A 27,288-nucleotide genomic window follows, 5' to 3' on the forward strand; every position below is an offset into this window, starting at 1 on the left:
AATTCTTCTGCATGTGTAGGCCAGGACTGAATTTGTAAATTGATTCCATTGAAACACACTGCATTTTAGTGATCCCAAGACAAGAAGCTTAGGCTTTTAGGGATGCTGTGGTTTGGGGTCTTGGTTTGGATACTGATCCTCCAGGCACTTGTTGCAATCATCCATATCTAAAACAGAAGACAGAGACGGAGACTTCCAAGCATGCTAAAATGTTTATTTGTGAATCAGACAATGTGGGGGAAATCCCAATCTTAGTGCACACATGCAACCATTGCAACGCTCTCATTCAGGCAATAGTGGGCACTGCAGCTCCTCGTGAATCCGCAGGTCTCAGCTGCCAGATGTGGTGAGCACTGGGTGGGCGACATCAGAAGTAGTCGGGAAGAAAAGGCAGGAAGCATTTGGGATTTGCTTTGAACATTTATTGATGCAAGAGCAAAGCATATGACTACAGAAACCAGGGTCAAGCAGGGGTGGGGGTAAGGGAAGAGACTTGATTCTAAGGGAAATCTAGTCTGAGAAGCCAGTCAGCTGGTGAGTGGGTGCTCATTGGCTGCCCCGCAGGAGCAAAGGGTGAAGAGAACCCTCCACGCTCTGTCTCTGTCCAGCCCATGAGTGCCCACCCACCAGCTGCCGGGTGGGGGCGGGGCATGGAGGGTGCTCTTCACCCCCACACCCCACCCACACCTAGCGCACAGGGGCTGACAATCAGCTGGTGGGCAGGAGCGGGGCGGACCCAGAGGTGAAGAACATCCTCTGCACTGACCCAGGGGGCTTGTGCACTGGGCACATGCCTAGTTTGCACCTCCCAAGATTCTGTGCCCGGGGCCACAGCCCTTCTGGTCCCCCCCCCCCCACACACGCTATGCAGTGGGAAACGGTGCTGGAATAAGGGAATTTCCCACAAAAAAAGGAAAAGTTGACAGCTATGCCTTAGATACCTGAAGAAGTGTGCATGCACACGAAAGCTCATACCAATAACAAACTCAGTTGGTCTCTAAGGTGCTACTGGAAGGAATTTTTTTATTTTGTTTCGACTATGACAGACTAGAACTATGGAAGGCACCACATTGAGCCGCATGAAATGGAAGTCCATCAGGTATCTGAAGAAGTGTGCATGCACACGAAAGCTCATACCAATAACAAACTCAGTTGGTCTCTAAGGTGCTACTGGAAGGAATTTTTTAATTTTTTAATTTTGTTTCGACTACGGCAGACCAACAGAGCTACCCACCTGTAACAGTTGAGTTCAGCTGAGGAGTTTAGGGACATGCTCTGAATTCAACCAAGCACCCCACGAACAATGGTCCCAAGGCTCTCCTTCCTTGACCTAGTCTTTCAGATTATGACATCACAATCAGCTATCAAACTTTATTTTGGTCACAGACCAGCATAAGATAAAACCACCCTTCAATGAATATACATCATGGCAGCACAGAATCTAGCAACTGAGGATATAACATCTGGATTTTCAGAGACATCGCAATGTTGCAACCAATTCTCCTTAACTTAGGTTGCTGCTCCAGACTACAGCAAATTGTCCTTTGGGCTTTTAAGTTTTATGCCAGCTGTGGGCACTGGGTTGTATTGTAACCTTGAATTTTCAAACACGCATGGGCATGGGCATGTTAACAGCCCCGATGTGGACAGTACAGCCCCGTCTGACTTTGCACATCTCATCTGTAGGCGTGAGTGATTGTTCAGCAGAAGAAGAAGAAGCAAACAGACAAGAAGCTTTTGTGATATGCTGCAAAGATTTTATTGTTTCAATAGCAAAGCAAAGGACTACAAAGATCATATGTAATGCTCAATCTCGAGAAAACAAGAATATGGGAATGAGGAAGGGGTGCCTTTGGTTCTCAGGCCAGCTGGAAAAATTCTAAGTGCCACAACTGCCATCCCTAGGTGGGCACTACTCTATCATTGGCTTTCCCTAATTGGCCAAGCAGGGACTGTTGCTAACAGGTTGGTTACTGTTAAAACATTGGATGCAGGCTCTGTTACCTGCATAGCACCGGAATAGTGGGGCACGCTGGATGCGTTGCCAGGCCCCCAACACAACCTCATGTTCTTTTACTGCATCCTTTCTGTAAATGGACTCAAAAACAAAAGCCCTGGAATCTTCATTGTACCTGTTAAAAAGAGGGTTGACCACCCGTACAATGTTTTTCATGTCATTCTCATTGAGACATCGGTTCACACAGGGGGATAATTGGCTGAAGAAGATCAGGCAACTATTCTGGTCCTTATTGGCTAGGATCCTTTCTACTGGGCTATTCTGGTCTCCAGTCAGTAAGCGCCATTCAGCATGCTGTACCGAACGTTCCAGAAAGTTTGGCCTGGCTGCAACAACATCCCCTATCTGCTGTGGGTTATACATTCCATTTTTCCGGCTAATCTCATTACGCATCTGATTCATTTGGTTTCTAGGCAAAGCAGTCTCTAAATTCTGCCGTGTAGGACTTCTGCAGTATCTGTTATCCAGTCTTACAGCCACAGCATAATGGTTATTGGCGATGCCATACCTAAGAAAAAACAAAGGAAAGCTGAGAATGAGTGACGCTGAACTCAGCATTCCACACCAGGTTCCTCCTTTTGGTCCGTGTTGGCTTGATTTTTTATTATAGTCTCGGTTGCAGTCATTTGAATGGAGAGGCAGAGAAGTTCCAGTTCTACTGAAAAATGATGGTTCATTTACAGATGGAAGCCACAACTTAATGTTACAGCAGATAGCTGGGTTTTTTATGGGGGGTGGGGGGGACACCAATAACCCAAGATGATGGGGATCCAATTTATCATGTTAATTGGAATTAGATTTGCTAAGCAAAACTAGGAGTGCCATTAGAGCCAGACCAGTGGGTGCAGATCAGGGGTTCCATGCATCCCAGAGGAGGAATACCCTTTTCTTTAAAATACTGCGCTAGTAAAAGCACCATATTTGCTTGCAAAAGAAGAAGGCTCTCAGCACATCAGCACTTCCCAGGACACCCATTATGACTATGGGCGTCCCAGGAAGTGAAGCCAGACATTGTGCTGCTCTGATTGCACAAGGTTTTTTTTAAAAAAAAAATTAAGACCACCTCAGCTATGGCACTGCTAGTGTGTTTGGGGCACAGTGGCTGAGGCTTGTAACCAGCAGAGCCTGCACAATGCCCAGCTAGCTCCTTCCCAAATCACCCTGTTTCTCCTGCAATGCCCTTTCTCCCAGAGGTAGGGGTGGTGGAGAAATGTGATTCAGTCCACATTTAAAGGTGAACCTACTTAATTTTCACTTTCCAAAACAGTTCGAAAACCAAAATGAGCCCCCACCACCACCACTTTGAAATTCACAGTTCTTCAAATTGTGCAATGTATTCCTCGAGCAAATTAATTTGCAAAAAGGACCACTGACATTGCTACAGCCCCTTAAAGGGCAGTTTTGATTTCATGAACTTAGGGGATAAGTGCTTTAACATGTTTTCTAGGAAGTGAAAAGATCTCACTGCTAAAGCCCCAATAGAAAGCAGAAAAGCAAGAAAGGGTATAGGTGTAAAACAGATGGGCAACGTTTGACTTCATTGCTATGAGAGTTTGGAGGGCCTGTTCTGAAAGCAGAAGACAATGACAAGAAGTGCTATATAAATGGAAGAACCACTAACCTTTTAAAGGACTGTAGAATTTAGGTATGCCTTCAGTGTTCACTGTTATGTCCTACCCATATAAGAACAGATTATTTCCTTAACAAGTTCATTTGGGAATGGCTATCTAACTTAAGAGAGCATTGTTGTTTTTGTTTGTTATTATAGTGTGTATCTTTGTGTTTTTATATTGTAACCTGCCCTGTGGTCCTTGGGTGAAGGACAGAATAGAAATTTCATTAATTAAATAATTATGCATATAATGCATGTAAGGTACAGTACGCATAAAAATGCATGTAAGTTGTAAAAATAACTTGGTAATGCATTGTATTAGGGAAAATTGGTTTGCAAAAATGTGTATGTTAGGAAAAATTGCATAAAAACATGTGAATATAAATTGGCACTAAAATGCTGATGATTTTTCTTGGAAATGTGGAAAACTGAAGAGTAGAAAGATGAGATACTGAGAGAACCTGAAACCAACATGCTCACCTATCCCTATGCAGTGCTTCCCTCTACAGGCATCTTAATGTACAAGTTTTTATGTGCCTTGCAATATTCACAGTCATAATGATATTGCCTTCCCCACATCTTCGCCCTGATATCACCTAAAGATGACAAAATGTGAAAGCACACATGCCGGAACAAAACTACATGGGCAGACCTTTGAAAGCAAACATATAACACACACACATTTCCCATCTGCACAAATATACATACAGTGGTACCTCGGGTTACATACGCTTCAGGTTACATACTCTGCTAACCCAGAAATAACGCTTCAGGATAAGAACTTTGCTTCAGGATAAGAACAGAAATCGTGCTCTGGCGGCGCAGCGGCAGCGGGAGGTCCCATTAGCTAAAGTGGTGCTTCAGGTTAAGAACAGTTTCACGTTAAGAACGGACCTCCAGAACGAATTAAGTACATAACCCGAGGTACCACTGTACACAGACAGAATCTTATTAATTTATCTTAGGCCACCTTATAGCAGCATCAACATCAAGGGAAGCTCATAACATGAAGCAAAACAATCTCCTCCATGTTGTATGAAATAATCAAAATGTAAATTATTATGAGTATGAAAGCAAAATGCTTTATTTGGCCAGAATGCCAACATTCTTGCTCGTTTTAGTCCCATGATTTTGTTTTGAGGGGTTTTTCGAAATGTGTAGAACACTTGCTTGGAAAACCCCAGAAAACTCCAAAACGTTACTCACTCTCTGATGTAGTCGATGATTGCCTTCAGGTTGTTTGGATCTATAGACCCAAAGGCTCCACTTGTCAAGCAGAGCAGGAAAGTCACACTCAACAGGCTGAAACCCAATCGACTTCTGGACACCTGTCAGAAGAAAACAAAAAGAGAGGGCACTGAGAGTAGCGTCATTGGCTGGGTGTTTCCAGCCACTCTGCTCCACTCCCTGCCTTTGGAAGGGTCATAGGAAGCTGCTGCCTGAATGGTGACTGTCTTTGGGAAGCTGAGAGTCCAGAAAATTGTTCTAACTGGCTAGCAGTAGTGGGTGGAGTCCCTGAGACCAGTAGAGGTTGCCAGAGCATAGACTGCAGAAGGTAGGATATACTGCTCAAATAGGGGTGTAGCTGGACCATCAACCCAAACTGATAGAAGGCACTCCAAGCCAATGAGGCTTCTTATGACTCAAGTGACAATAGTGGCTCCAGAAATATCCCCAAATTATGCATTTGCTGTTCCATGCACCTGCTCCTTAATTAGCTTCATAAGGGTGCAATGCAATCTGGATATAAGATATACCTGTAAGATATTTTCCCAGTTCTAAAACAATTACATTGTATTTTAATTTTATTACTGTAAATCTTGAATGTTTGTCTTTGAATTTAATGGTCTTACATCTTGTGATCTGTTAATTGCTTTGAGCTGCTTGAAGCTCATCCTGGTTGTCAGGAAAGCAGCACATAGATATTAAATCAAAATCCTAAAGTTGTATAATTATACTGTTGCCGGTTTTTTTGTTTTCAATGAAGTTATGATATTAGTAGTGTTTTGTAAGTTGTTCTATAGGAATGGTGATAATGTCTTATTGGTATGAATGTTATATTTATTCATAACATGTATTATATGCCAGAATGATAACAGAAGCTTGATAGAGGCATATCAGATAAATTGTAGAGCTACTCACAGTCTGCTCCATGGTAGGAAAGTAGCTTGTCTCCCAGCCAATGATGGTCTTTCCTCCCACTTACAGCAATAATTCACCAGCTCTTTATATAGCTATTCTGTTTTTCTTAAGAAAGGTTGGACATCCCCCCTTGTATATAGAATTGCCAATCACAAAACAGAGGCTTGGTCAGTTAAAAAAAAAAAACTAAATACAGGAAGAAATTGTCGTGAGGCAGGGAGGATCTGCAACTCTTTCTATTCTTGGCAGAAGAACTGAAAGAGAAACCCTATGGTCACATCTTCCCTCTGCAACATGTAATGACTGTGGAGGGAACCCAAATATTGTTTGCTAAGCTCTTTAGACTGCAAATACATTTGCACCAGCATTTTGGGAAGATTCTTGGCGCTGAAACCAGCACTTTTACAAAACAGTGCAGCAGTTGCCTCTCTACAGCAGTGTACTTCAGCCTTGGGTCCCCAGATGTTGCTGGACTACAACTCCCATTATCCCCCAGGCTTCTTGGTCAATGGTCAGCGATTACATCAATTCCAGCAAGAAAGAAAAGTGGGAGGAATCTAAGGAAACCAGATTGGCTGGATAAGGAGCTTACAGATGAGCTGAGCATTAAGAAGGGAATGTATAAGAAATGGAAGAAAGGGGAAATCACAAAAGAGGTTGGCTCAGAATGATTTCAGGCTTGCGAGAGAGGTTAAAAATATTTTTTAAAGGTTTCTTCGGCTATGTCCGAAGTATGAGGAAAAACAAGCAAGTGGTAGGTCCTAAGCTAGATGGACAAAGAAACTGACCTGATATCAGGCACCTTCCTATGTTGCTTGTGGGCAGCAGCTGACAGCACCTGCTCCTTTGAAAGCACCACACAAACCTGCTGGCACACAAGTCATCAGGGATGGTGTGGCAAGCAGCAGGTACTGCCTTGCCCATTCACTATATGGGGGGTGAGAAGGTTGACAGGAAATTTCTGTTTGGCTCATTATCAGCATTGCCCTTCTATGCAGAAGACCTTTTGCTGATATAAGTTTCCAGTGGAGGGAGATTTTGGTGTAGGGGAATTCTGAAGCTGCTATAGGCAATCCTGTTTTGAAAAACAAGATGCCATGGCTTTATGAGTTATCTACTTATGTTTGCAGTGTGCTATTTCAGCCACAAAGTGTTTTGCCCATCCATTTCTTGAAAATCAAGAGAACTGAAAGAAGAAACTGTAGCTGTAAGCAGTCATGTATTGTGGCCCAGCTTCCTTCTCCAAATTACGCTTTCTTTCTCTTTCATTATACTTTATGCTGTGTAATTGGTTTCGCTTCTGCTAGTCAGACAATGAAAGTACTGTCCCTTTTCCACAATGCTATTGCCATTACTGCTACATGCTGCTCTATGTTAAGGGCCCATACAACCGTATTCATCACCCTTGGCTTTATTTGAGGGTAAATTGCTCCATTCCATTGATATTACATTATATCAGATGACTGATGTTTTATTGATGATAGTTCTTTCACTTGTACAGTAAACCACTTGATGTTGAAGGCATGAGATTCACATCCTCTCCTGTGTGGTTGTGTATTCCCACAACACATGCATATGGAAGTCCTACCACAGGGATGAGGAACCTGTGGTCCTCTAGATGTTGTTAGACTACAACTTCCATCATCCCTGGCCATTGGCTGTACTGGCTGAGGCTGATGAGAGCTGTAGCCCAATGATAGTGATACAGTCATATGTTCCCTGTGCGCGTCCTATCATATTACTCCTGTGCTCTGTACATTGTAATGCAAAAACCTGTGCTCCTACACAAACAAGCAGAATTGGTCCGTACAAGATTCTGCCTCAGTATCCATGCCACAATCCTGGCCTCCACTCCATCCAACCAAGGATTTCACCAAACATCCACTTGTAACCAGAAATGTTATGGATCAGCAAATTCCCCCTCACTACTTGGCAGGATGATAGCCCTCTTACCTAATGACAATATGTACACTGTGCCAAGTTACCATTTCTCAGGTGGTCATCTGTACTGAGTCCAGCATATGCCTTCTTCTACAACAATCATTCATTCACTCAGACAGTGGCATAGCTTCATGCACCTCTTCTCCTGCCTGCATAGTTAGCCCTCTGAAGTCTCAGCTGGTGGATTTTCATGAATTTTCAAGTATGTACTTAGGCCTGTGGTGCTAATACCAGAGGCAGCAAAAAACAAGAAGCTATTTTGGTAAGATCTCAATATTTATTGATTCAACAACAAAGCAGAAAAGTATATGCATCATATGCAAAGGTTAATCTGGTTAAAGCAGGGAAAGCCTTGACTCTATAGGCAATCTACCCAGAAACCAACTTGACAATCATGAGGTCACACAACTGCCTGCCAAAAGGTACATCATTACCATCTTTCTGGCTCTCTCTAATCACGTAAGCATGGATTGTCAGCCGTTTGGTTGTTGTCAAAGCATTTAATGCAGCCTCTGTTGTCATTGTAGCACCGGAATAGGGGGGAATTCCGGATGCTTTTCCAGGCCTCCACCACAGCCTCCTTCTCCTCCTCCTTTGCGTCCTTCTCATAAACAGTCTCAAAAACAAAAGCCTTGAAATCTTGAGGAAACCGGTCAAAAAGGGGGTTGACCATCTGCACAATGTTTTTCATGTCTGCCTTGTTGAGACAGCGGTCTGTACAAGGAGATAATTTGCTAAAGAATATCAAACAGCCTCTATCCTTATTAGCCAAGATCCTTTCTACTGGACTATTCTGGCCTCCAGTCAGCAGGCGCCATTCAGCATGTTCTTTACGATGTTTCAGAAGCTTTGGCCTGGCTGCAACTATATTCCCTATAGGCTCTGGGTTATATATGCCAATTTGCTTATCACTGATCTTTTTCTTCATGTCTTCCATCTCTCCTGTAGGCAACGGAATCGTCAAGGCATGCTGCGAAGTTTCACTACAATATTGCTCCTCCAGCCTCACAGCAACAGCATAATGAATATTGAGACCATACCTAAGAGGAAGATGAGAATGAGTGATGATGGATGAGCAAAAACTAACACCAAGTATATTGGTTCCTTATTTTTGTCCCATATGGACTTCCATTATGATACTCTTGATGACTGGCAGTTGGACTGTATTGCCAGATAATGTGACATTGTCTTTGCAAAAGAATAGCTGTGATGTCCCATTTACAGGCAGAAGTCATAATAACAGCAGAGAGATTTTATTTTGTTTGTAAAAAAAATGACATGGGAAAATATCTGTTTTCTTACATCAATCAAGATATGATTTAGCATGTTAATTTGACTTAAGTTCAGTGAGTGGTAAAACTGTGTGATACTCATTTTACAGTGACGTCTATATTCTGTGTAGTAGTTATGTCTGTGCATCTGCTCTCTATGCATCCGAACACCTCTGAAGAAAGCATCACCAAATTTTGCATGATGGTTCATGAGATTCGGGAGCAGGTTTTGAGCTGTGTTTGGATACCATGGGATGCGATTTTGAACCAAGATGGCAGGTGGAACTTTTCAACACTATACTGATTTTAGCCACTGATTTATTTTTATATTAGGTTTCTTATAATTCTTGAGCAATGCTGGGTATGAAGTTGCCTGTACAGTACTGTACAAATCTGCCTTTGCCATTCTGATGCATGCTAGCTGTTTAAAACTATAACTCCCATCAGCCCCAGCCAAGGAATTGTGGTTCAAAAAAGCTGGAGGACACCATATCATCAATGGCCGGTGTATATACAGTATTTGCTCAGTTTTTCCAACAGCCAGAAGGAGGAAATGCTACACATTAAGCAACATTACTTAAAGGGTTGAAATGGAAGGTATCATTTTAAACAGACATAAGAGCACCCTTTTGAGCACCCTGATATATTCAATATTGTCATGTCTAAAAGATGAGTCCTATTTGTGTCTTCTCAGATGTTTCCCCCACTGAGTGCAATGAAATTTACTCCCAGGTAAGTGTATATAGGACAGCAGCCTTCTGTCAGTTGCATTAAATGCAAGGAGGCTTAGGGGGGAAGTCTGAGGTGGAGAGCTAAGGAAATAATGTTCTAATTTATCACATAAATTGTGATCATATAATTTGCCAATGAGCATATTACTCAACAGAAGATTTACTAAGCTAGATCCTATGTTGACACTATAGCTCCCAATTTCCTCAGCACAAGAACAAAGAGTGAGGCCACACCAAATAGCCCTGGTTCTGAGGAGATTTGCAGGGAAAGGGCCTTCACATACACATACAGGTGAAACTCGAAAAATTAGAATATTGTGAAAATTAGAATATTAGAAAATTAGAATATCCTTTCAATAATTCAACTTAAAAGGTGAAACTAATATATGAGAAAGACTCATGACATGCAAACCGAGGTGTGTCAAGCCTTTATTTGTTATAGTTGTGATGATTATGGCGTACAGCTGATGGGAACCCCAAATTAACAATTGTGATTGTGCTTATAGATCTCATGGATGCCTTCACACATATAACTGTATGCACAAATACACAAAGAAAGAGACCTGTCATCATAGACTCGTACTAGATATGCAGGTGTTGAGTGAGGGCCTAGACAAAAGTCTGAAACACTGAAGCCTTTGCTTCTCAGCATCGGCCCTCTCCTTCTTCCCATGTTGATAAACTCATGAGCTATAGTGCCTTCATAGGACTGTACAATTGTCTGGATATGACATAGACTCGCTCTACTCCATTTGTGTAAATTAGGGAGCCTTTTTTTCTTTATGAGTGAATTTGTAAGTGATTTAACAGTTCTCTTAAATTTTAGGTGCCTTCTCCCCCAAATTATCCTCTCATATCCTCTCATAGAAGGCGTTTTATTTGCATTTGCCTCATGCAGGTGTCTTCAGGCTGTAGGAAACAATTAACAGGATATTTACTATGGGTATGGATGTCGTTTCTCTTGCCAAGTGTTGGCATGTTTTGGTTGGTAGTTTCATGACTATATTTTTTGATGAGGTTCACCTAGCATATAGGCGCTTTTAAAGAAAGAAACACAGAATATGTTATTTTTAAAAAATACTCACCGTCTGATATAGTTGATAATCTCTCTCAGATTATTTGGGTCTATGGATGCAAATGCTCCATTCCCCAAACAGAGCAAGACAGTCACGCATAAGAAACTGAAGCCTGGCCAACGTCTGGACATCTGTCAAAAAGGGATGGAATATTTGCAGAGGGCATGAGCAAATTATCGTATGTGAGTACACCTTGGAGAGGGCATGCTAAAGTTGTGATTTGAAGAGCCAACTGCCACAGTTAGAGAGGGGGTCAAGGCTGTTCCAAGTCATTTTGGTGCCTGAGGTAAAAGATGCATCCACACCATATATTTAAAGCCCCTTTAATGCATATGGCTTCCCCTAAAGAATCTTAGGAATTGTAGTCACAGAGTTACAATAATACCCATAGTATAAATAGAAATGCTGTACATCTCACAATAGTGGAGAAGACTGTGACTGGCTGATCTCTGGGCTTGCTCACTCTGCTGTCCAAGTTCTAACTATTGATGGGCAACTTCCAAGCCACTGCTTGCCCTTCTCGTGGTTCTTTATCTTTAAATAATACTTGGAACAAACTGCCCTTCAGTTAAAGGCTCCCTTCAGACAGATAACTATTTATAACCTCCCCCTCCAAACCTCCAAATCTGAAGCTGCAGGCCCCCATTTAAATTCAGAGTGGGAGAAAAGGGAGAAAGAAAGTAAGTGTGTGTGTGTGTGTGTGTGTGTGTGTACACACATGAGGGCTTGGACACAAATATGGATTCAGATACATACTTGTAATATAATGCTCCCTGTAATGCTGTAGAAATGCCAAACACACAAAAACAAAGGCTATATTTTTATACGCTACGGCTGCAGCAAGAATGTTAATTGCTGCAAACTGGAAATCTGACAAACTTCCATCTATGCAGGAATAGATTCAAAAACTGGTAAGAAGAGGGGCAGGGTGAAAATTTTAGATGTGTAATCAGGAAGGCTTATCATGGTACCCCGAAGTCAGAGTGTTAAAAAAATTTGATTTGGAATAGAGAAGAGATACTTGGACTGTTTTTAAAGAAGGTTAGTTTAACATTATATAAGGTTTGAATTAGAAATACCAGCAGCAGTTTTAGTGGAATAAGAGATAGATAAGGTTACAAGAAGTTAAGATTTGTATTAAGAAGTTGTATTTTGATATCTTGATGTTAAATGACTTAAATTTTTAGAGATGAAGATTATGAATTTAGGTGAATGCATTGTTGAAATAGATAGAAAGTTACTAAAGTAAATTAGAATTGGAAGCAGAGGAGAGAACGGGGGAAGTCCCCCTAATTAGATTTGAAATAAGATTTTAATTAAATGTATGGAGTGTTGGTGTTCCGGTGTAGGTATGTATTTTCTTTTATTTCTGTTTTTCTTGTTGTATTTGTTGTTGTTGTTGTTTTCTATTGTATTTTTATTTGTTTTGATGTGGAAAACCAATAAATTCTTGTTTTTTAAAAAAAAAACTGACTGAATATGCAGAATTAGATAGTTTGTCCAAAAAAATTAAGAACAAACCAAAACAGGTATTTTTTTATCAAAATGGAAAGTTTTCAAAATGTATTTTAAAAATAATTATAGCAGTTTAAATTCTGTTGCAGCATTTGATTAATTTCAGTAGTAGTTTTAAGAATAATCGAAACAAAATAGAAAATTCTTTCCAGTAGCACCTTAGAGACCAACTGAGTTTGTTCTTGAACAAACTCAGTTGGTCTCTAAGGTGCTACTGGAAAGAATTTTCTATTTTGTTTTGACTATGGCAGACCAACACGGCTACCCACCTGTAACTGGTTTTAAGAATAATGTGAGACCTAAAACTAAATAAGAAGCAGTTTAATCATGGTAACAGTTTGTATCGTCTACAGGTTTGTGTTTTTGAATTAAGGAGTAGAGGTGAGGTATCTGGAGGACAGATAGGTGGGTGGACAGGGAGCCCAGGTTGAGTGATCCAGGCAAGATTATCATGAGGGAACATAGGCTGGTAGCCTAGGCAAGTGACCGAGGAGAAGTGTGGAAGAGAGATCTGGGGGCGGGGGAGAAATGTGAGCCAGTGAGGAGATGAACAGTCCAGGCAAGCCATTGAGGTCTTTACAGGGGAAATGGAAAGGGGGAGGAAGGAGTTGGAGAGGAATAAAGGAATGGGGAGAGGGTTTGGCCAGGTTTAGAGGAGGTGATTGGCAAGTGGGCAAAGATTAGGCAGAAGATTATTTGAAGAGCAAGGGCACAACCCCTAGTAGTTTCAAATTAGCTATGCCACATTTGAGTGAGCCATAACCATTTTGAAAGCAAGCACACATTTTTGAACTCTTTGGAGAAAGGATAGGATGTATGTGTTGTAAATAAAGGGGAAATGTGGGATTCAGTGCTAATCCTACTCTGAGTATACCCATTTAAGTTAATAAACACAACTAATGTAGGTTTAATTTCAGCGGGTCTACTGTGCATAAAACTTCGGTGAATACAACTCAAAGGCTCTCTATTCCTGTCCATGTTTAAGTGATGAAACAAGCCCACGGCACTCGCGCGCCGGCCGGCGGGCGGGCGGGCTGTAAGCCGCCCGCCCTCGCCTCCCGGAGCCCCAGCTGGAGCGCTGGAGCGGCGCAGGGCTTTGCGTGACCTTCCAGCACTCCAGCTGGGGCTCTGGGAGGCGAGGGCGGCCGGCTTGCAGCCAGCCCGCCCGCCGGTGCGCGAGCGCCCGTCCGCCCGCCCCTCATCCTCCGCCCGCCGGTGCGCGAGCGCCCGCTCCAACGCCACGCCCCTCATCCCCCGCTCGTCCACCCCCCCTCCCGAGGGGCGGCCAGCGCGGGAGGGAGGCGGGCAGAGAGGCGGCAGGCTGGGGGCGCCGAGGAATCGCTGCGCCAGGGCGGCCGATCCCTCTAAGACGGGCTTGAACAAGCACTGTCATTTTGGGGTTTGGGACTTTCAAGATGGGGAAAGAGCTTTGTTATGTATTGAAGTTCTCACCATTGGCCACTAGGGGGGTGTGTATATAGTTCATTCTGCTGCAATTCTCACTCAGGTCCGCACATGTAAATGAGGGATTGAAAGTGACGTTCAGGGATTGGGTAACTACAGAAAGTTGTTACTGTTGCTTGTAGCTGAGTTCTATATAAGCAGGCTGCTGAGCCCTTCAGTTCAGTTCTGTTCCAGCCTGAAAATAAACCGAGCTGCTTGGAGAATCACTGTGTCGTCTGCTATGTCCACCCACTATTTAATAAGCTTGAATCTCTCCCTTTCGGGTTCCCCCTTCAGGATTTGCCTGAATGTTAACTTGCACGTTAACTCTTTTACAACAGGCATTCCATCTTCCATAACTGTGGGAAGGAAGAGCCCCTACTCCTACCTAGTTTACAGCCTCTTCCCACCTACATTCCTGTAAGTGGCAAAGATAGTAGCAAAGACTAACTGGACAGAGGCACAGCTGGAAAATTGCTCCCTAGATTCAAAGCAAGGCTTACTCACCATGCACTCCAGGGTCAGAAAAAGAACCAGTCTTTTCTGTCTGTTTGCGAAAAAAAGTGCTGCTTCACCCACTGGCAAGGACAAGTCACCAGCTTCTTCTTTTATACAGCCACTCCACCTCTCTTGGGGGGGAGCAGTCTCTCGTACAATTTCAAATTGCACAGAGTAAACAAAACAGGAATGAGTGGAGTTCCTAGGAAAGATCTGAAGCACAAGTCACTACATGTAAAAGGAATGGAGGAACAGGAACTGTGTGATAAAACATAAAAGACAGTTGACAATCAAGGAGGGTGGCCAATAACTCCCCACTCCTTCCTTGTATCACTATTGCAACTAATAGCAAAGGGACACAATCTAAGGCCTTCAATAAGTGGTGTCGTTGTACAGCTGTCTGAAAGATTAATTTTTGTTCATTTATTGTTTTCCGCTGACCATCTGTGCAAAATAACACATTATATTCAATGCCTAGGGCAGTTTAGGTGTTATAAATCATCATTATTTTATTTTATTTTATTTTTATTATGTTGTTAACATGGCTATATCATTAGTTGAAAGGTGACTGCAGTGCTTATCTTCACAGATTCAACAAGAATATACTAAAGTTCCTTTGACTCAGTCTGTCAAAAAGAAAAAATATTACTTAAAGATCAATCTTACTCAGAGCAACTGAACATCAAGGCTTGAGTGTCCCAGGAGTTGAAATGACATGAAAACCTGAGGCATAGATTCCCTGGTATTGGTATTGGTGTATTAAAACCAAAATTCATACTCTCTCTGGGTGTAACTCTTCAATACCTTCTCTGCAATCCTATATTCACTTGCAGGTATTACCTTCTCAGTTACATCTCGTTGGTGCTCTCTTTAGCTCTAGAAATCACACACAGAACAAGCAATATCAACATTTAGTAAGACAAGTAACCCTAGGATTACAAAAGATTACAACAGAAGTACCAAAAATGCAAAGCAGAAGTGGGGAATGGGAATGAATGGAGTTCATGGTCTTCCCTGCAAGATAACAAGTCCTCTTTAGAACACTGGACAGGTAAACTGTTAAACCCTTCCTGTCTTCCAGAGTCTCATGTCAAATGAGCATGCTCCCATTTTCCCCCTCCACTCCTTTTAGCAAAGATTTCCCCCTCTCTTCTGATAGGTTTGTGAATTGTAAGGAGGCACAAATGGCCTCCTTTCATGTACTGCATCCCATTATTCAGTGTAGGATTGAATTTCCTTTTTCCACCCCACTTTAATAAATCTGGTTCATTCAGTTTGAGATCTTGGTGTGTGTGTAAATTTGTCCTGAACTCCCTTAGGCACAGGCCCAGAACAGTGTGCTGTTGGACCATGTAAAAGACCCTACTCCCTTTGCAAACATGTGTGAAGTGTGCATAGAGACATGTGTAACAGTACTAGTGCTGAATTCAGAAAAAAGAAGGTATTAATCATGGCACAAGTCAAGGATAACTGCTCTCAGATATACAGTATAATAAAAGATAGAACTAGCTGTGGCGCTAACAAGAAGGTCAGAACTTTAAATTGAAAAGTTATGAACAATTGAAAGAGAAAGTATCTGACTGGTTGCAGTATTATCAGATAAATGAAGTTTTTAAGTTGGATAAGAAACAAGGCTTTCAGTCAGAGAAATCCAAGTTGGAAACGGAGCTAATAGAACCAAGTACAAAAAATCTTTCCAGAATGTATAATTTGTTGCTAGAGTGGCATACGAAAGACGAAATGGTTAAATCAGTGATGATTGATTGGGCCAAAGATGTTGGGCATAACATAATGTTTGAGGATTGGGAGAGACTGTGGAGGGAAGGTACTAAGTTCACTACATGCAATGTGTTAAGGGAAAACGTTGTGAAAATGATCTATAGATGGTACTTAACTCCAGTAAAGGTGGTTAAGATGCATCATGGTTTGAGTAATGAATGTTGGAAATGTAAACAAGTAGAAGGTAGCTTCTATCATATGTGGTGGACGTGCCCAAAGGTAAAGGACTTCTGGGAGAAGATTTATAATGAGCTTTAAAAAGTGTTGAAAAACACATTTACTAAGAAACCAGAGGCCTTTCTGCTGGGCATGACCAACTATGAAATTCCCAATAAAGACAAAACATTCTTTATGTATGCCACAACAACTGCTAGGATTTTGATAGCTAAAAACTGGAAAACTGAAGAATTACCAACAGTGGAAGACTGGCAGTTGATTGAATATATGGAACTCGCAGAACTGACCGCGAAACTCCGAGACCAGAGGGACGAAATGGTGCAAGAGGATTGGAAGAAATTTAAAGACTATTTGAAACGACGTGAAAAGATAGACATTTGAAATTGAAATCAGAGGACACTTAAGGCTACAGTAACATCAGAAGTTAGGTTAAGATAGGATATAAGAAGTTTGAATTGTGTTATGTTTATTTTTATTAGGAATAAGATTATAGGTATATGATGATTATGATATAAAGATTAATACTATTTGAGAAGGAAGAATTTACAATGTTATAAAGTTACTATAGTTAATTAGAAATGTACGCAGAAGAGAGGACGTGAGGAGGTCCCAAAACAATGTGATGACTAAGATAAGAATAGGTAAATAAGTATTTGTTTGTTAGATTTTTTTATTTTTTCTGTATTTTTTATAGTATTGTAGTTTTGTTGTAGTGTTTTGTTTTTTGTATTTTTTATTTGTTATTGTTGTGAAAATGCAATAAATTCTTATATAAAAAAAGAACTAGCTGTGGCACTGTGGGTTAAACCACAAAACCTAGGGCTTGCTGATCAGAAGGTCAGTAGTTCGAATCCCCGCGATGGGGTGAACTCCCGTTGCTCGGTCCCAGCTCCTGCCCACCTAGCAGTTCGAAAGCACGTCAAAAGTGCAAGTAGATAAATAGGTACCGCTCTGCCGGGAAGGTAAACGGCGTTTCCGTGCGCTGCTCTGGTTCGTCAGAAGCGGCTTAGTCATGCTGGCCACATGACCCAGAAGCTGTACGCCGGCTCCCTCGGCCAGTAATGCAAGATGAGTGCCGCAACCCCAGAGTCGGACACGACTGGACCTAATGGTCAGGGGTCCCTTTATCTTAGCTTACTTTGGGATCCAGGGACTTTTGTTACCTTGGCTATATTTGCTATATTTTAAGAACGGATTCGGTTTAAGAACGAACTTCTGGAACGTATTAAGTTCGTAAACCAAGGTACTACTGTACACAGAACACCACAGCAGAAGGAAAGAGAGTCAGAAAGAGAAAGTGAAACCCAAGCATGACCTTGACAGAAAGATATAACAGAACCAGTTTAAGCCAGCTGTACTCAGCTTCGCTGAAGGAATAACCAAAACATCATGAATCTTCTGCTTGTTTCCTTCACACAGAACCCTCTTGAATGAATTAGAACAGGACAGATCTCTACACATCAGATCAATACTTTCTGCACTAAGAAATGCAAACTGACAATTTTTGCTTTACATAATTAAATTGCAAAGAAGTTATCTAAGTGTAGAAAGTTATGATCAGGGCAAAAACAGTATGTATTTCATTGAGCAGGGGAAGAACCAGCAAAATCCCACTTTCACATGCTGGGTGAGGCAAAGAGCAGGGAGATTTGGTCTACTAACAGTACACTGAGGTAGGAATAGTCACATCCCAAAGCGCTGCAGTATCTTTTTTTACAGTCAACCAATCTTGTGCAACTTAATTACTACTGCTGTTATATCCTGTTCATATCCTGTTGATAAACATGTGGTATCATTTTTTGAGAGACCCATATCTGCGTAAATAGGCAATATTCTAAGGCTGTCACTTTGCTAGGAAGTTAACTTGGAGGTTTATGAGAGGATTTATTATCTGCCTTGACTAATGCAAATTCTACCAAAGAGAAGGACCTTGTGTTTCTTGAGCACTGTATAAATTGCCACATGTCGTCTACTTAACCTTGGGTTGTTTTTCTTTTGGGTTGTTTTTTTGTTTTTTGGCATGGAGCCTATCCATTCCATGGAAGTCAGGGAGAGTGAAAGATCCGAGGTCATGTACACAGTCAAATATTATGACTCACGTCCTTCTGTAAACAGCTTTGTGGGATTTCTAAGGAAATTGTGTAAGTGGTGCTTTTCTCTTTCTTCCTCTGTCTGCAGTGTGGCAATCTGGGGGCAGAAGTTGACAGCCCCACGTAGCAGAATGAGCTGGAGGTCACAAACTGCAGAAAGGCTGAATTGTGGCATTCTCTTCCTTTTAATAAGATTTTTATCAAAGTTTTTCATAATACAGTAAGATATAGAAAACTAATGTATTTTTTTATTTAAAAAAGCTACAAAAAGTACAAATAGAATAAGGTGTCCTCTCTTAAAGGTAGCTCTTAACACCCACAGAAGGTAGTAGAAACTTTCTCCTCCTAGCCTCTCACCCTGGAAGACCAACATTTTCCTGCCTCCCACCCAGGGTCCCTCCATCAACCATCTACCACTCCTGGACCCTAATAAAAGCCCTGAGTAGAAGGTGTCAGAGAAGAGAGAGAATGAAGAAAAGAGAAAAGAAAGAGAAAGAAGCAGGAAGAAGAAAGAAAAGAGAGGCAGGGGGAGAGAGAGAGAAAGGGAAACGGAAAGGAAACAAATTAAAAATATAAAAAGGATTTCTTATTTTTCCATCTGCCTGTTGCATTAAAACAAAATATTTAAGACCATGGTAGCATCCAGATCTCCACCACTTTCTGTTAAACAATATTTCTTTGAAGTCCAAGTGTCTCAAAATCATTCATGTCCACAAATGAAAAGATATATTGCATCAACAGCAGTACTGGTTTGCAGGGTTTATACAAAGACAGGATGAAAGAAGAAGAAACACTAATGAGGGCATGAAGAGAACTGAGGTGTATGCTAAATCTAAGTCAGCTGTGCTCTGTTCATTTCTGCCCAAAGGAATGTGAGCTAAGTTGTTCTCCAGTGGAAGCATCCATGGTTTAATTCTTAGAATACCCCCTACAACCATGATCACCTGTACAATAAATATAATGGGGAAACACAGAGTAGTTGTGGGGCACACATTCACACATTCCCATAAATCCTTGCCATCATCCTTTTTAATGAAATATAGATTGCAGTGTACCATAAAGACATGCTTTTATATTATCTCATTTTTTTTCTCCTTATTAGCTGTTCCCTGCTGTTCAGCTCGGGCCTCAGCACAATGATGTAGCATTTAGGGAAAAATATGCAACCCAGTAATCCAGCACCAGAGGACAAGATGGAGAAGATCTCCACAGCCACCATGTATTTTCCCTTGGTGCTGAAGTAGGTTGGAATAAAGGTCAACCAAACACAGCAAAACACCAACATGCTGAAAGTGATGAACTTGGCTTCGTTGAAACTGTCAGGCAACTTCCTGGCTAGGAAAGCCACAATGAAGCTGGCAAAGGCTAGGAAGCCTATATAGCCCAAGACACAGTAGAACATGGTAGCTGAACCTTCATTACATTCTAGTATTATCTTTCCATGCACTGAGTGCATGTCTCTATCTGGGAACGGAGGAGATGTAAATAACCAAAGAGCACAAATGCCTGCTTGAATGAAGGAGCAGGAAAGGACCATAGAATTTGCCAGCCCTTTCCCCACCCATTTCCTCATCTTGGCCCCTGGCTTGGTTGCCATGAATGCCAGGACCACAGTGACGGTTTTTGCCAACACAGATGAAAGAGCTACAGAAAAGATGATGCCAAAAGTAATTTGTCGAAAAAGGCAGATGATCTTCCCAGGTTGTCCAATGAAGAGTAAGGAGCAGAGGAAACAAAGGAGGAGAGAGATGAGGAGGATGCAGGTAAGGGTCTCATTGTTGGCTTTGACTATGGGAGTGTCTTTGTGCTTCATAAAAATTCCAAGAACTAAACTTGTGATCAAAGAGAAATAAATAGCAGTGGTAGCTAAAATATTCCCTAAAGTTTCTTTATAAGAAAGATAAACTAGAATCTTGGGAATGTATTCAGTTTGGTTGCTGTTGGGGTACTGGTCTTCTGGACAACCGATGCAGGCATCCATGTCTGAAAAAAGGAGGAGTTGTATAAGTACATATATAAAAATGTTAACCAACATCTTCCTTATGTTTATGTTCTTGCAGTTCTTTGACCAACGCTAGGAGAAAGGACTCCCATAATTTCAAAGAGAAAGTGAGAATGTTTGGTGATCACACTGATCTGGTAATGGATAAATGTTTCTGTGTAACCCAAGATTTTTGTGATGCAGACCTCTTCTCAAGTCATGAACATAGGAAATGCTGTTATTTATCAATCTTAATCCTCATGTGTAATTTACAAAATTGTTATAGGTGTTATTGCAATAATGTAGGTGGAGCACTTTAAACATTCAGTAAGTACTTTTCACATGCCAAATTATTATTATTGCTTTTATTTCTTTTCTTTTTTAATTTGTGTTTATTTGTTTATGAGGAGCCCGTTAATCCCAAAGCATGATATGAAGGCAAATTATTGTCACAGAGCGAGCTGGTCAGTAAATCACAGGGTTCAAAGCTAGAGTTAACCTTGATTAGAAAGAAAAAAACCATGATCTTCACATACTTGGCTGAGTTTCAATACATAATGAGTACAGCAGTTCATTCCCTGTGGGTCTTACTCCATGAAACCAGTTACTGAGACTAAAGGTCTTCCCCCTCTCCCAGCCATCTATGTCTTCTCCTCAACAGGGTCTTTTTCCTAGCAATTGGAGACTGTGCCTGTGTTCTTCTCCTCCCAGTTTGTGCCTCTTCTGGTTTTCAGAGTTGGGGAGGGAGGGGAGCTTGTCACAGAAGAAAGGGGAGACACCTGTGATTCTTCATTAACATGACTCATCTCTGCCTCTTGACCTCCCTTCTCCTACTCCCCAGTTTCAGCTTCTGCCTCTGATTATTGACTTCTCTCAACTAGGTCATGCTGTTTTATGTTCCCTGTGTCTTTTATAAAATTTATTGATTATTCCTCCTACCCTTCTGGTGTGAGATCTTCCCTTCTGGACAACGAGCACAATCATAGCAGCAAAATCTCTCTCCTTCTTTCTTCTTCCTGCTGTAGCCAGGATAGCAATTGTCATTGCATACAGAAATAGGCAGCACCTGTACAGAAACATGAAGGATTGATAGCAGCAAGACCAGTCATCAATTCAATGCAATTTGCTTCCTTGGAGAAAAAGAAACCATCTAACCTACTACATGCCCTATAGGCCACAACAGGAACTCCTGGAACTCAGCCAACAATATTGCTAGTCCTTCCAGGGTTACACCAAGCCAGGTGGAACAGTATAATCTTCCATGGGATCTCTTCTTCTGCCCTACCTAATGCACAGATATGATACACCATTGCCAAAATGAATACATTGGACTACAAATGGAAGGCTGAGAGGCAATGTTTGAACATCACATTTCACAGCTTCCTCCCTCTCAAATCCATGTTTAGATACCTGCCAAGTCATGATGATATTCTATGCTCCTTGACAGTAAAATTATTGTCCAGCCTAGGATCCTCCAGTCCAGTTCCAGCAATTCCCAGTGGGGTGAATGAGACAGAGATGCTTTGGCAAACAGAAATAGCATGAGCTGATATTGCTCTCCAAGCACACTGTCACCATACATCTAAGTTGTCAGTTTTTACACCTATGTAGAGATGCTCTCCTTATATATAACCAGAATTTTAAAGAATCAGTGGGAGGGTGAAAGCTGTACTTCCTTTATCTTTCTCATTCAATTTGCTCTGCGTCAAAACAAGCACCTACAAAAGATACCGGTAGGTAGTCTCAAGTGCTGGGATGGTGGGAGTTGTGTATTCTGCCAACCAAGGTCTTTGAGATGAGACCTTGTTCATGAAATAAAGAGATTCTGTGAGATTTTAGAAGAATTAAAACTTTAATGCAATAAGATGTTTTCAAAAGCATTAACATTGCCTTTTTGAAAATTGAGCATATTAACTCTTATACAGTATACTCAATCATTTGATGCCATGTCTCACCTGATTAAAGCTTTGGTGCCAGACAATCTGGTCATCATGAATGGTTAACTCTTTGCCTGGAGGAGCCTGGGGTTCCAGTCTTCCAACTTTTACTCTAACCACCGAGCCATTGGGAAACATCATCCAGTTTGTGATATCAAAACTGGACACTAATTCTCCATTTACATCAAAGCACACAATGTCTCCGGCACTGTTATTGAATATGATGTTACCTAGAAAGTGATGCACCTAATTTGGAAGAGTATATTGACAAAGGAATAATTAGGCCTCAAGAGTAATTTAATATTTAGCATTTTTTAAAGTCTGCCTTGCACTTTTTTGGTTATGAGTTCACTATTTCTAGCTGTCATTTCTCTCTATTAGGCTAATAAGGCTTGACCCATTGTTGATAAAACTGTCATTAGTCTATCATGAGTCTGGTGCTACTTGTCAAAATGAATAGGCCCCACCATTCCCTTACACTTCCCAACTGTTGGTATGTAATCAATAATAATAATGATATTATTATTATTATTATTATTATTATCATCATCATCATCACCACCACCACCATCACCATCACCATCACCATCACCATCACCATCACCATCATCATCATCATCATTTTATTTATACCCCACCCATCTAGCTGGGTTGCCTCAGCCATTCTGGGAATCTTCCAACACATACAACCATAATAAAATGTCAAATATTAAAAACATCTTGATACAAGGCTGCCTTCAAATGTCTTCTACAAGTTGTATAGTTCTTTATCTCCTTGACATCGGATAGCAGGGCATTCCACAGGGAGGATGCCATTGCCGAAAAGGCCTTCTGCCTTGTTCCCTGTTATTTTACTTCTTGCAGTGAGGGAACCACCAGAAGGCCCTTGGAGGTGAACCTCAGTGTCTGGGCTGAACACTTGGGGTGGAGATTGGGTGATGTTGATGATGATGATGATGATGATGATGATATATTATACAGGGTCGAGGCTGTTAAGGGCTTTCAAGATCATCACCAACACTTTGAATTGTGCTCAGAAATGTACTGGGAGCCAATGTAGATCCTTTAGGATCAGGCGGCTGCTCCCAGTCACCAATCTAGTTGTTTCATTCTGAATTAGTTGTAGTTTCCGAGTTGCCTTTATTTCTGGGCCATAAACTAGTCTGTTTTGTTGCCATTGTGTTTAATTGTGGTTACCTGCCAAGGTTGTACATTCTGAAATGCTAGTTTCCCTCCTTCTTCCATTCTTCTGTATCTGGAGCTCTGTGTGTATATGGCATGCAAAGCATGTGCCACAGCATAGACAGCATTGTAGATGTTGTAGCTGTGGCCAGTCATGCACATTTCAAACAGATTTCCAGGAAGATTCTCCAGCTTCTCCTTTCCAGTGCAACTTTTCTTCCCCTCTTCCTCCTGTCCATTAGAATTCTTTAATGAGCAGCTGAATGCCTGTTCCCAGAAGTCCTGGATAAAACCATCTCCTTTGGCCCAGGAAAGTCTTATTCCTTCATTGAACTTTTGAAACCCCAGTGGCTGATTTGAATGAACAGTGAAGGATATGGAACCATGAAAGGTTTGCATATCCCAATTCTTTTGAACAGACAGTGATTCAAAATCCCAGTGGGAGGTAACAACCCACACTTTGCCAAGAGGTGGCAATGACAAGAAAGGTGCTAGAAAGAGCAACACTCTCAAAACCTGAAAGGATGGAGGTTCTCCATATATAAAGACTGCACTGACTTTTCTCTCCCTGAGAATCTCATATTTGTTCTGCTGCTGTATAAGCAAGTCTATCAGTTCATCCATATAACTCCATTTTGGTATTCTTACTATGAAAGCATAACATATGCCATTCTGGGAAAGCAGTGGCACCATTGTATGCAGAAAACGGTCCCCTTTGTCATCAGCCACAGCCAAGAGCCCAACCCATGTCCATCCGAAATGCTGAAATAACCGCACAGCTCCCATGTGTTGATGGGCTTCATTGGGTACCATCTGGTACAAAAAGGGAAGTAGCGTTTTGCCATGTTGTCCTGTCAAAAATGATCCATAAGGAAGCTGAAATAAAATGTATAAGATTTTTTCACATAACGAAAAGGTCTGTCTTTCTATCCTAGAGCTGGAATTGGTCCAGTAGGCAATCAATTGCAAAATCTATCATGATGCAGGAATTTTATTTTATTTTTCTTTCCATGCTCTTCACGGAGCACTTGGAGATGCTTCATGGAGCACCAAGTGCTCTGCAGATCACAGTTTGGCAACCATTGGTCTACTATATTTCTTTCAGGTGTGCTATTGTTCTGCCAATTGTCCCCTATTCAAAGGTTTGCTTTTGAATTTTTTTTTCTGCCTTAGTCTGGCACTTTGTTTATCTGCATTTTGTTAGTTTCAGAGCATCTTTCCATTCTTTATTTTTCAATCAACCTAATGACATTACCATATCGTCTGCATTGGACCAGATTTCTAATGAAACTTTTTGAACTTTTTGAATGCTGTGTTGAAATCAAGAGACTAGGGATACAGGAAAGAATCAATTTGTTTCTAACCCATATTAATTGCGATCAGCACTGTTTCCATTTCACTGCAATACCTATTTCATTTCAATGCAAAGGAAACATCAGAAAAAACTGTGTGTGTGTGTCTGTGTGTGTGTCATCAGTTACATATCATTTGGCGACTGAAAACAACAACAATGAATAAAGTTCATATGTGCTTGCATGATTTCCATTCCTGACCACAAATAAACATGTAAACTGAGGCAATTTCCATTTCCACATGTGCCACTTCCGTGGTATCTCTAGAGCTTACCTGTGGAATCTTGTGGATTGCTGAAATAATGGCCATATTGGCAGAGATTTCAGAGACAGATCCTCCAATGAAAGCCATCAGCTTGTTCTGGTCATCACAACAGAAGTTGGGGACAAACTTCTGTTTGGAAAGCAGGCTAAGGGTAGCTTTATAAGTCATTCTTGCAGTGAAGTAGCTATTGAGGATATAGAAGCCTATGGAGGCATTTGATAAGATGATAGGATTCTCATTGATCTCTTTGACAGCAAATGCTAAAGCCAGAATGTGCTGGTAGTTCTTAGGCACTGAACTGTAAAAAAGCAGTACAGCCTGTTTAATAAAGCAGCAGCAAAGCAGCAGTAAAAATACATGTGTACACTTCATCAACATTCATCTGCAAATACTGATATTGAGATGTAACTCAATGCCACAGAAGTTGATAAAGTAAAGGAGATAATACAGCAAAGTTAGCATAAAGTAGGATATATGAAACAGATATTCTTCTGATGAATAGTTGAATGATCAGAATGTTTGGGGATTATTCAAGAGCTTAACATGCTGTTCCTTACATTTGTTAGGTTCGCTTTCTTTACAACAATAATTCACTCCTTTTGCACACAAACACAAGCGCTAGCCCAAAATAGATTTGACATATATAATGTACTTCCTAGCTTTTGAAAGCAAGCCCTGAGAAGAGACAAGCGAGCCTCTTCTGTTGTTTCTCCAGTAACTTTCTTGGTATTCACTAATTTCTGATCGATCATGCAAGCACTCTATCCATGGGTCTGGGGCTGGCATCCCCAAACTTCAGCCCTCCAGATGTTTTGGACTACAATTCCCATCATCCCTGACCACTGGTCCTGTTAGCTAAGGATCATGGGAGTTGTAGGCCAAAACATCTGAAGGGCCGCAGTTTGGGAATGCCTGGTCTAGGGTGTGCCTCCACGCCCTGCCCCAATGACCTGTCTGCATTGCCTCGCATGCTCTGCCTTCAACATTCACTGTGTTGAGTGGGGAAGCTCTGCAGAAGAATGTTATTCATGTTTGCTTGAATGTGAGTAGAACACCTCTCACTATCGTGGGCCGTGCTTTATTAATCAACACAGGGACTGGGAAGGCATGCAAGGACATTGGGAGTGGGACTTGGATGTGTGCCTCTCCTTTGTCCACCCACTGAGCCTTTACGTGTCTGTGAACATGCCTTAAAAACCTCTGTAGCAACCATTTCAATCATTGAAGAAATATACTGTATGATGAAGTCACTTCAGTGCAAGCAACTAATGGATCATTTAGTCTCCTAAAGCCAGGGACACATTGCTGTAATTTAAATGCATCTACCATTTGCAGATGAAATGAGAGAAAGATATTGCAAGCAAAAGGTTCCAAGGGGAGACTTCCAACCGTCCATAAACTCAGCTGCATTTGAAAACCATAATCCAGTTATGTCAGGGGAGTGCAAAGTGCCGGAGGGACAATTCAGAAATTACTTTTCAAGAAACATATACTCGTATGATATTTTACTTATGCAGTTTTTAAAATATTAATAATACATGGTGACAAGACTATTCTTGAAAACATATTTATCATGCACGTACTCAGATTTGATTGTGGGCCCCTCTCAATGGTGCTTTAATTTCCAGACATAAACCCTAGATTGTCCCTGTGTAAGGTAGCTAGCTATTCAGACAATAAATAATGCCTTAATGGTGCTGAATGATGTGCTCTCAGACACTGAGAACTGAACTATTATAGAATGAGAGAGAGTTGGGGGTGGGTGGGTGAGGGAGAGAAGGAAGGAAGGAAGGAAGGAAATCTTACATGAATTCCTCAATCAAGGCCTTTGCTGGCTGTTCCAAAAAGGAGATGTTGTTATAAAGGAAGTAGACTTGAGAAACAATTCCTCCAATCACAAAATCTCCTGACTGGTAAAATTCATGGGGAATAGGGTGGGGATCATCATATATGGAACAATTAATAGAATGAGTCTTGCATGCAGTATGACATAGCATTACAAGCAGCAACGCCACCACCAGCATGATTCTGTTGACAAAAAGTCCTCCCCAGACATAGAGTTCCATGTTTCCATCTACAGCATCCTGTAAGGCTTGGACCAGCTTTGCCACAGCCTCCCTTGAATTTGGTTGATTCCGTTGCTACATTGGTCCTTTCAGGCAATTTGTGTGCCCGTCTTATAGTTAAAAGCAGCTCCTTGTCGATCTGTGTTCCTGTACAGCGTATTCTTTTTACCTCCTCCCTGTATTCTCAAAGGGAGACTGAGAAGTACACCTTTT

At 41.4% G+C, this 27,288-nt stretch overlaps 3 protein-coding genes across 3 annotated transcripts; all 3 read right to left on the reverse strand.

Moving 5' to 3' along the window:
• Window positions 1-1,735: 1,735 nt before the first annotated feature.
• LOC117059364 lies at window positions 1,736-5,888 on the reverse strand. The gene is made up of 3 exons (XM_033171036.1): window positions 5,772-5,888; window positions 4,836-4,957; window positions 1,736-2,525 (listed from the first exon to the last, which is right to left on the reverse strand). The coding sequence occupies exons 1-3, from the start codon at window positions 5,781-5,783 to the stop codon at window positions 1,934-1,936; spliced, it is 726 nt and encodes a 241-aa protein (XP_033026927.1). The 5' UTR covers window positions 5,784-5,888; the 3' UTR covers window positions 1,736-1,933.
• A 2,092-nt stretch (window positions 5,889-7,980) lies between these two features.
• On the reverse strand, window positions 7,981-14,305 carry LOC117058743. The gene is made up of 3 exons (XM_033170085.1): window positions 14,256-14,305; window positions 10,800-10,921; window positions 7,981-8,752 (listed from the first exon to the last, which is right to left on the reverse strand). Exons 1-3 carry the CDS (start codon window positions 14,256-14,258, stop codon window positions 8,164-8,166), a joined length of 714 nt encoding a protein of 237 aa, XP_033025976.1. The 5' UTR covers window positions 14,259-14,305; the 3' UTR covers window positions 7,981-8,163.
• Window positions 14,306-19,330: 5,025 nt separating this feature from the next.
• LOC117057931 (vomeronasal type-2 receptor 26-like) lies at window positions 19,331-27,075 on the reverse strand. Its single transcript, XM_033168774.1, has 5 exons — window positions 26,816-27,075; window positions 25,019-25,307; window positions 22,229-22,456; window positions 21,213-21,339; window positions 19,331-20,275 (listed from the first exon to the last, which is right to left on the reverse strand). The coding sequence occupies exons 1-5, from the start codon at window positions 27,073-27,075 to the stop codon at window positions 19,368-19,370; spliced, it is 1,812 nt and encodes a 603-aa protein (XP_033024665.1). The 3' UTR covers window positions 19,331-19,367.
• Between the last annotated feature and the right edge of the window lie 213 nt (window positions 27,076-27,288).

The sequence above is a fragment of the Lacerta agilis genome, chromosome 14 (genome assembly GCF_009819535.1).
Source record: "Lacerta agilis isolate rLacAgi1 chromosome 14, rLacAgi1.pri, whole genome shotgun sequence".
Classification (NCBI taxonomy): domain Eukaryota; kingdom Metazoa; phylum Chordata; class Lepidosauria; order Squamata; family Lacertidae; genus Lacerta; species Lacerta agilis.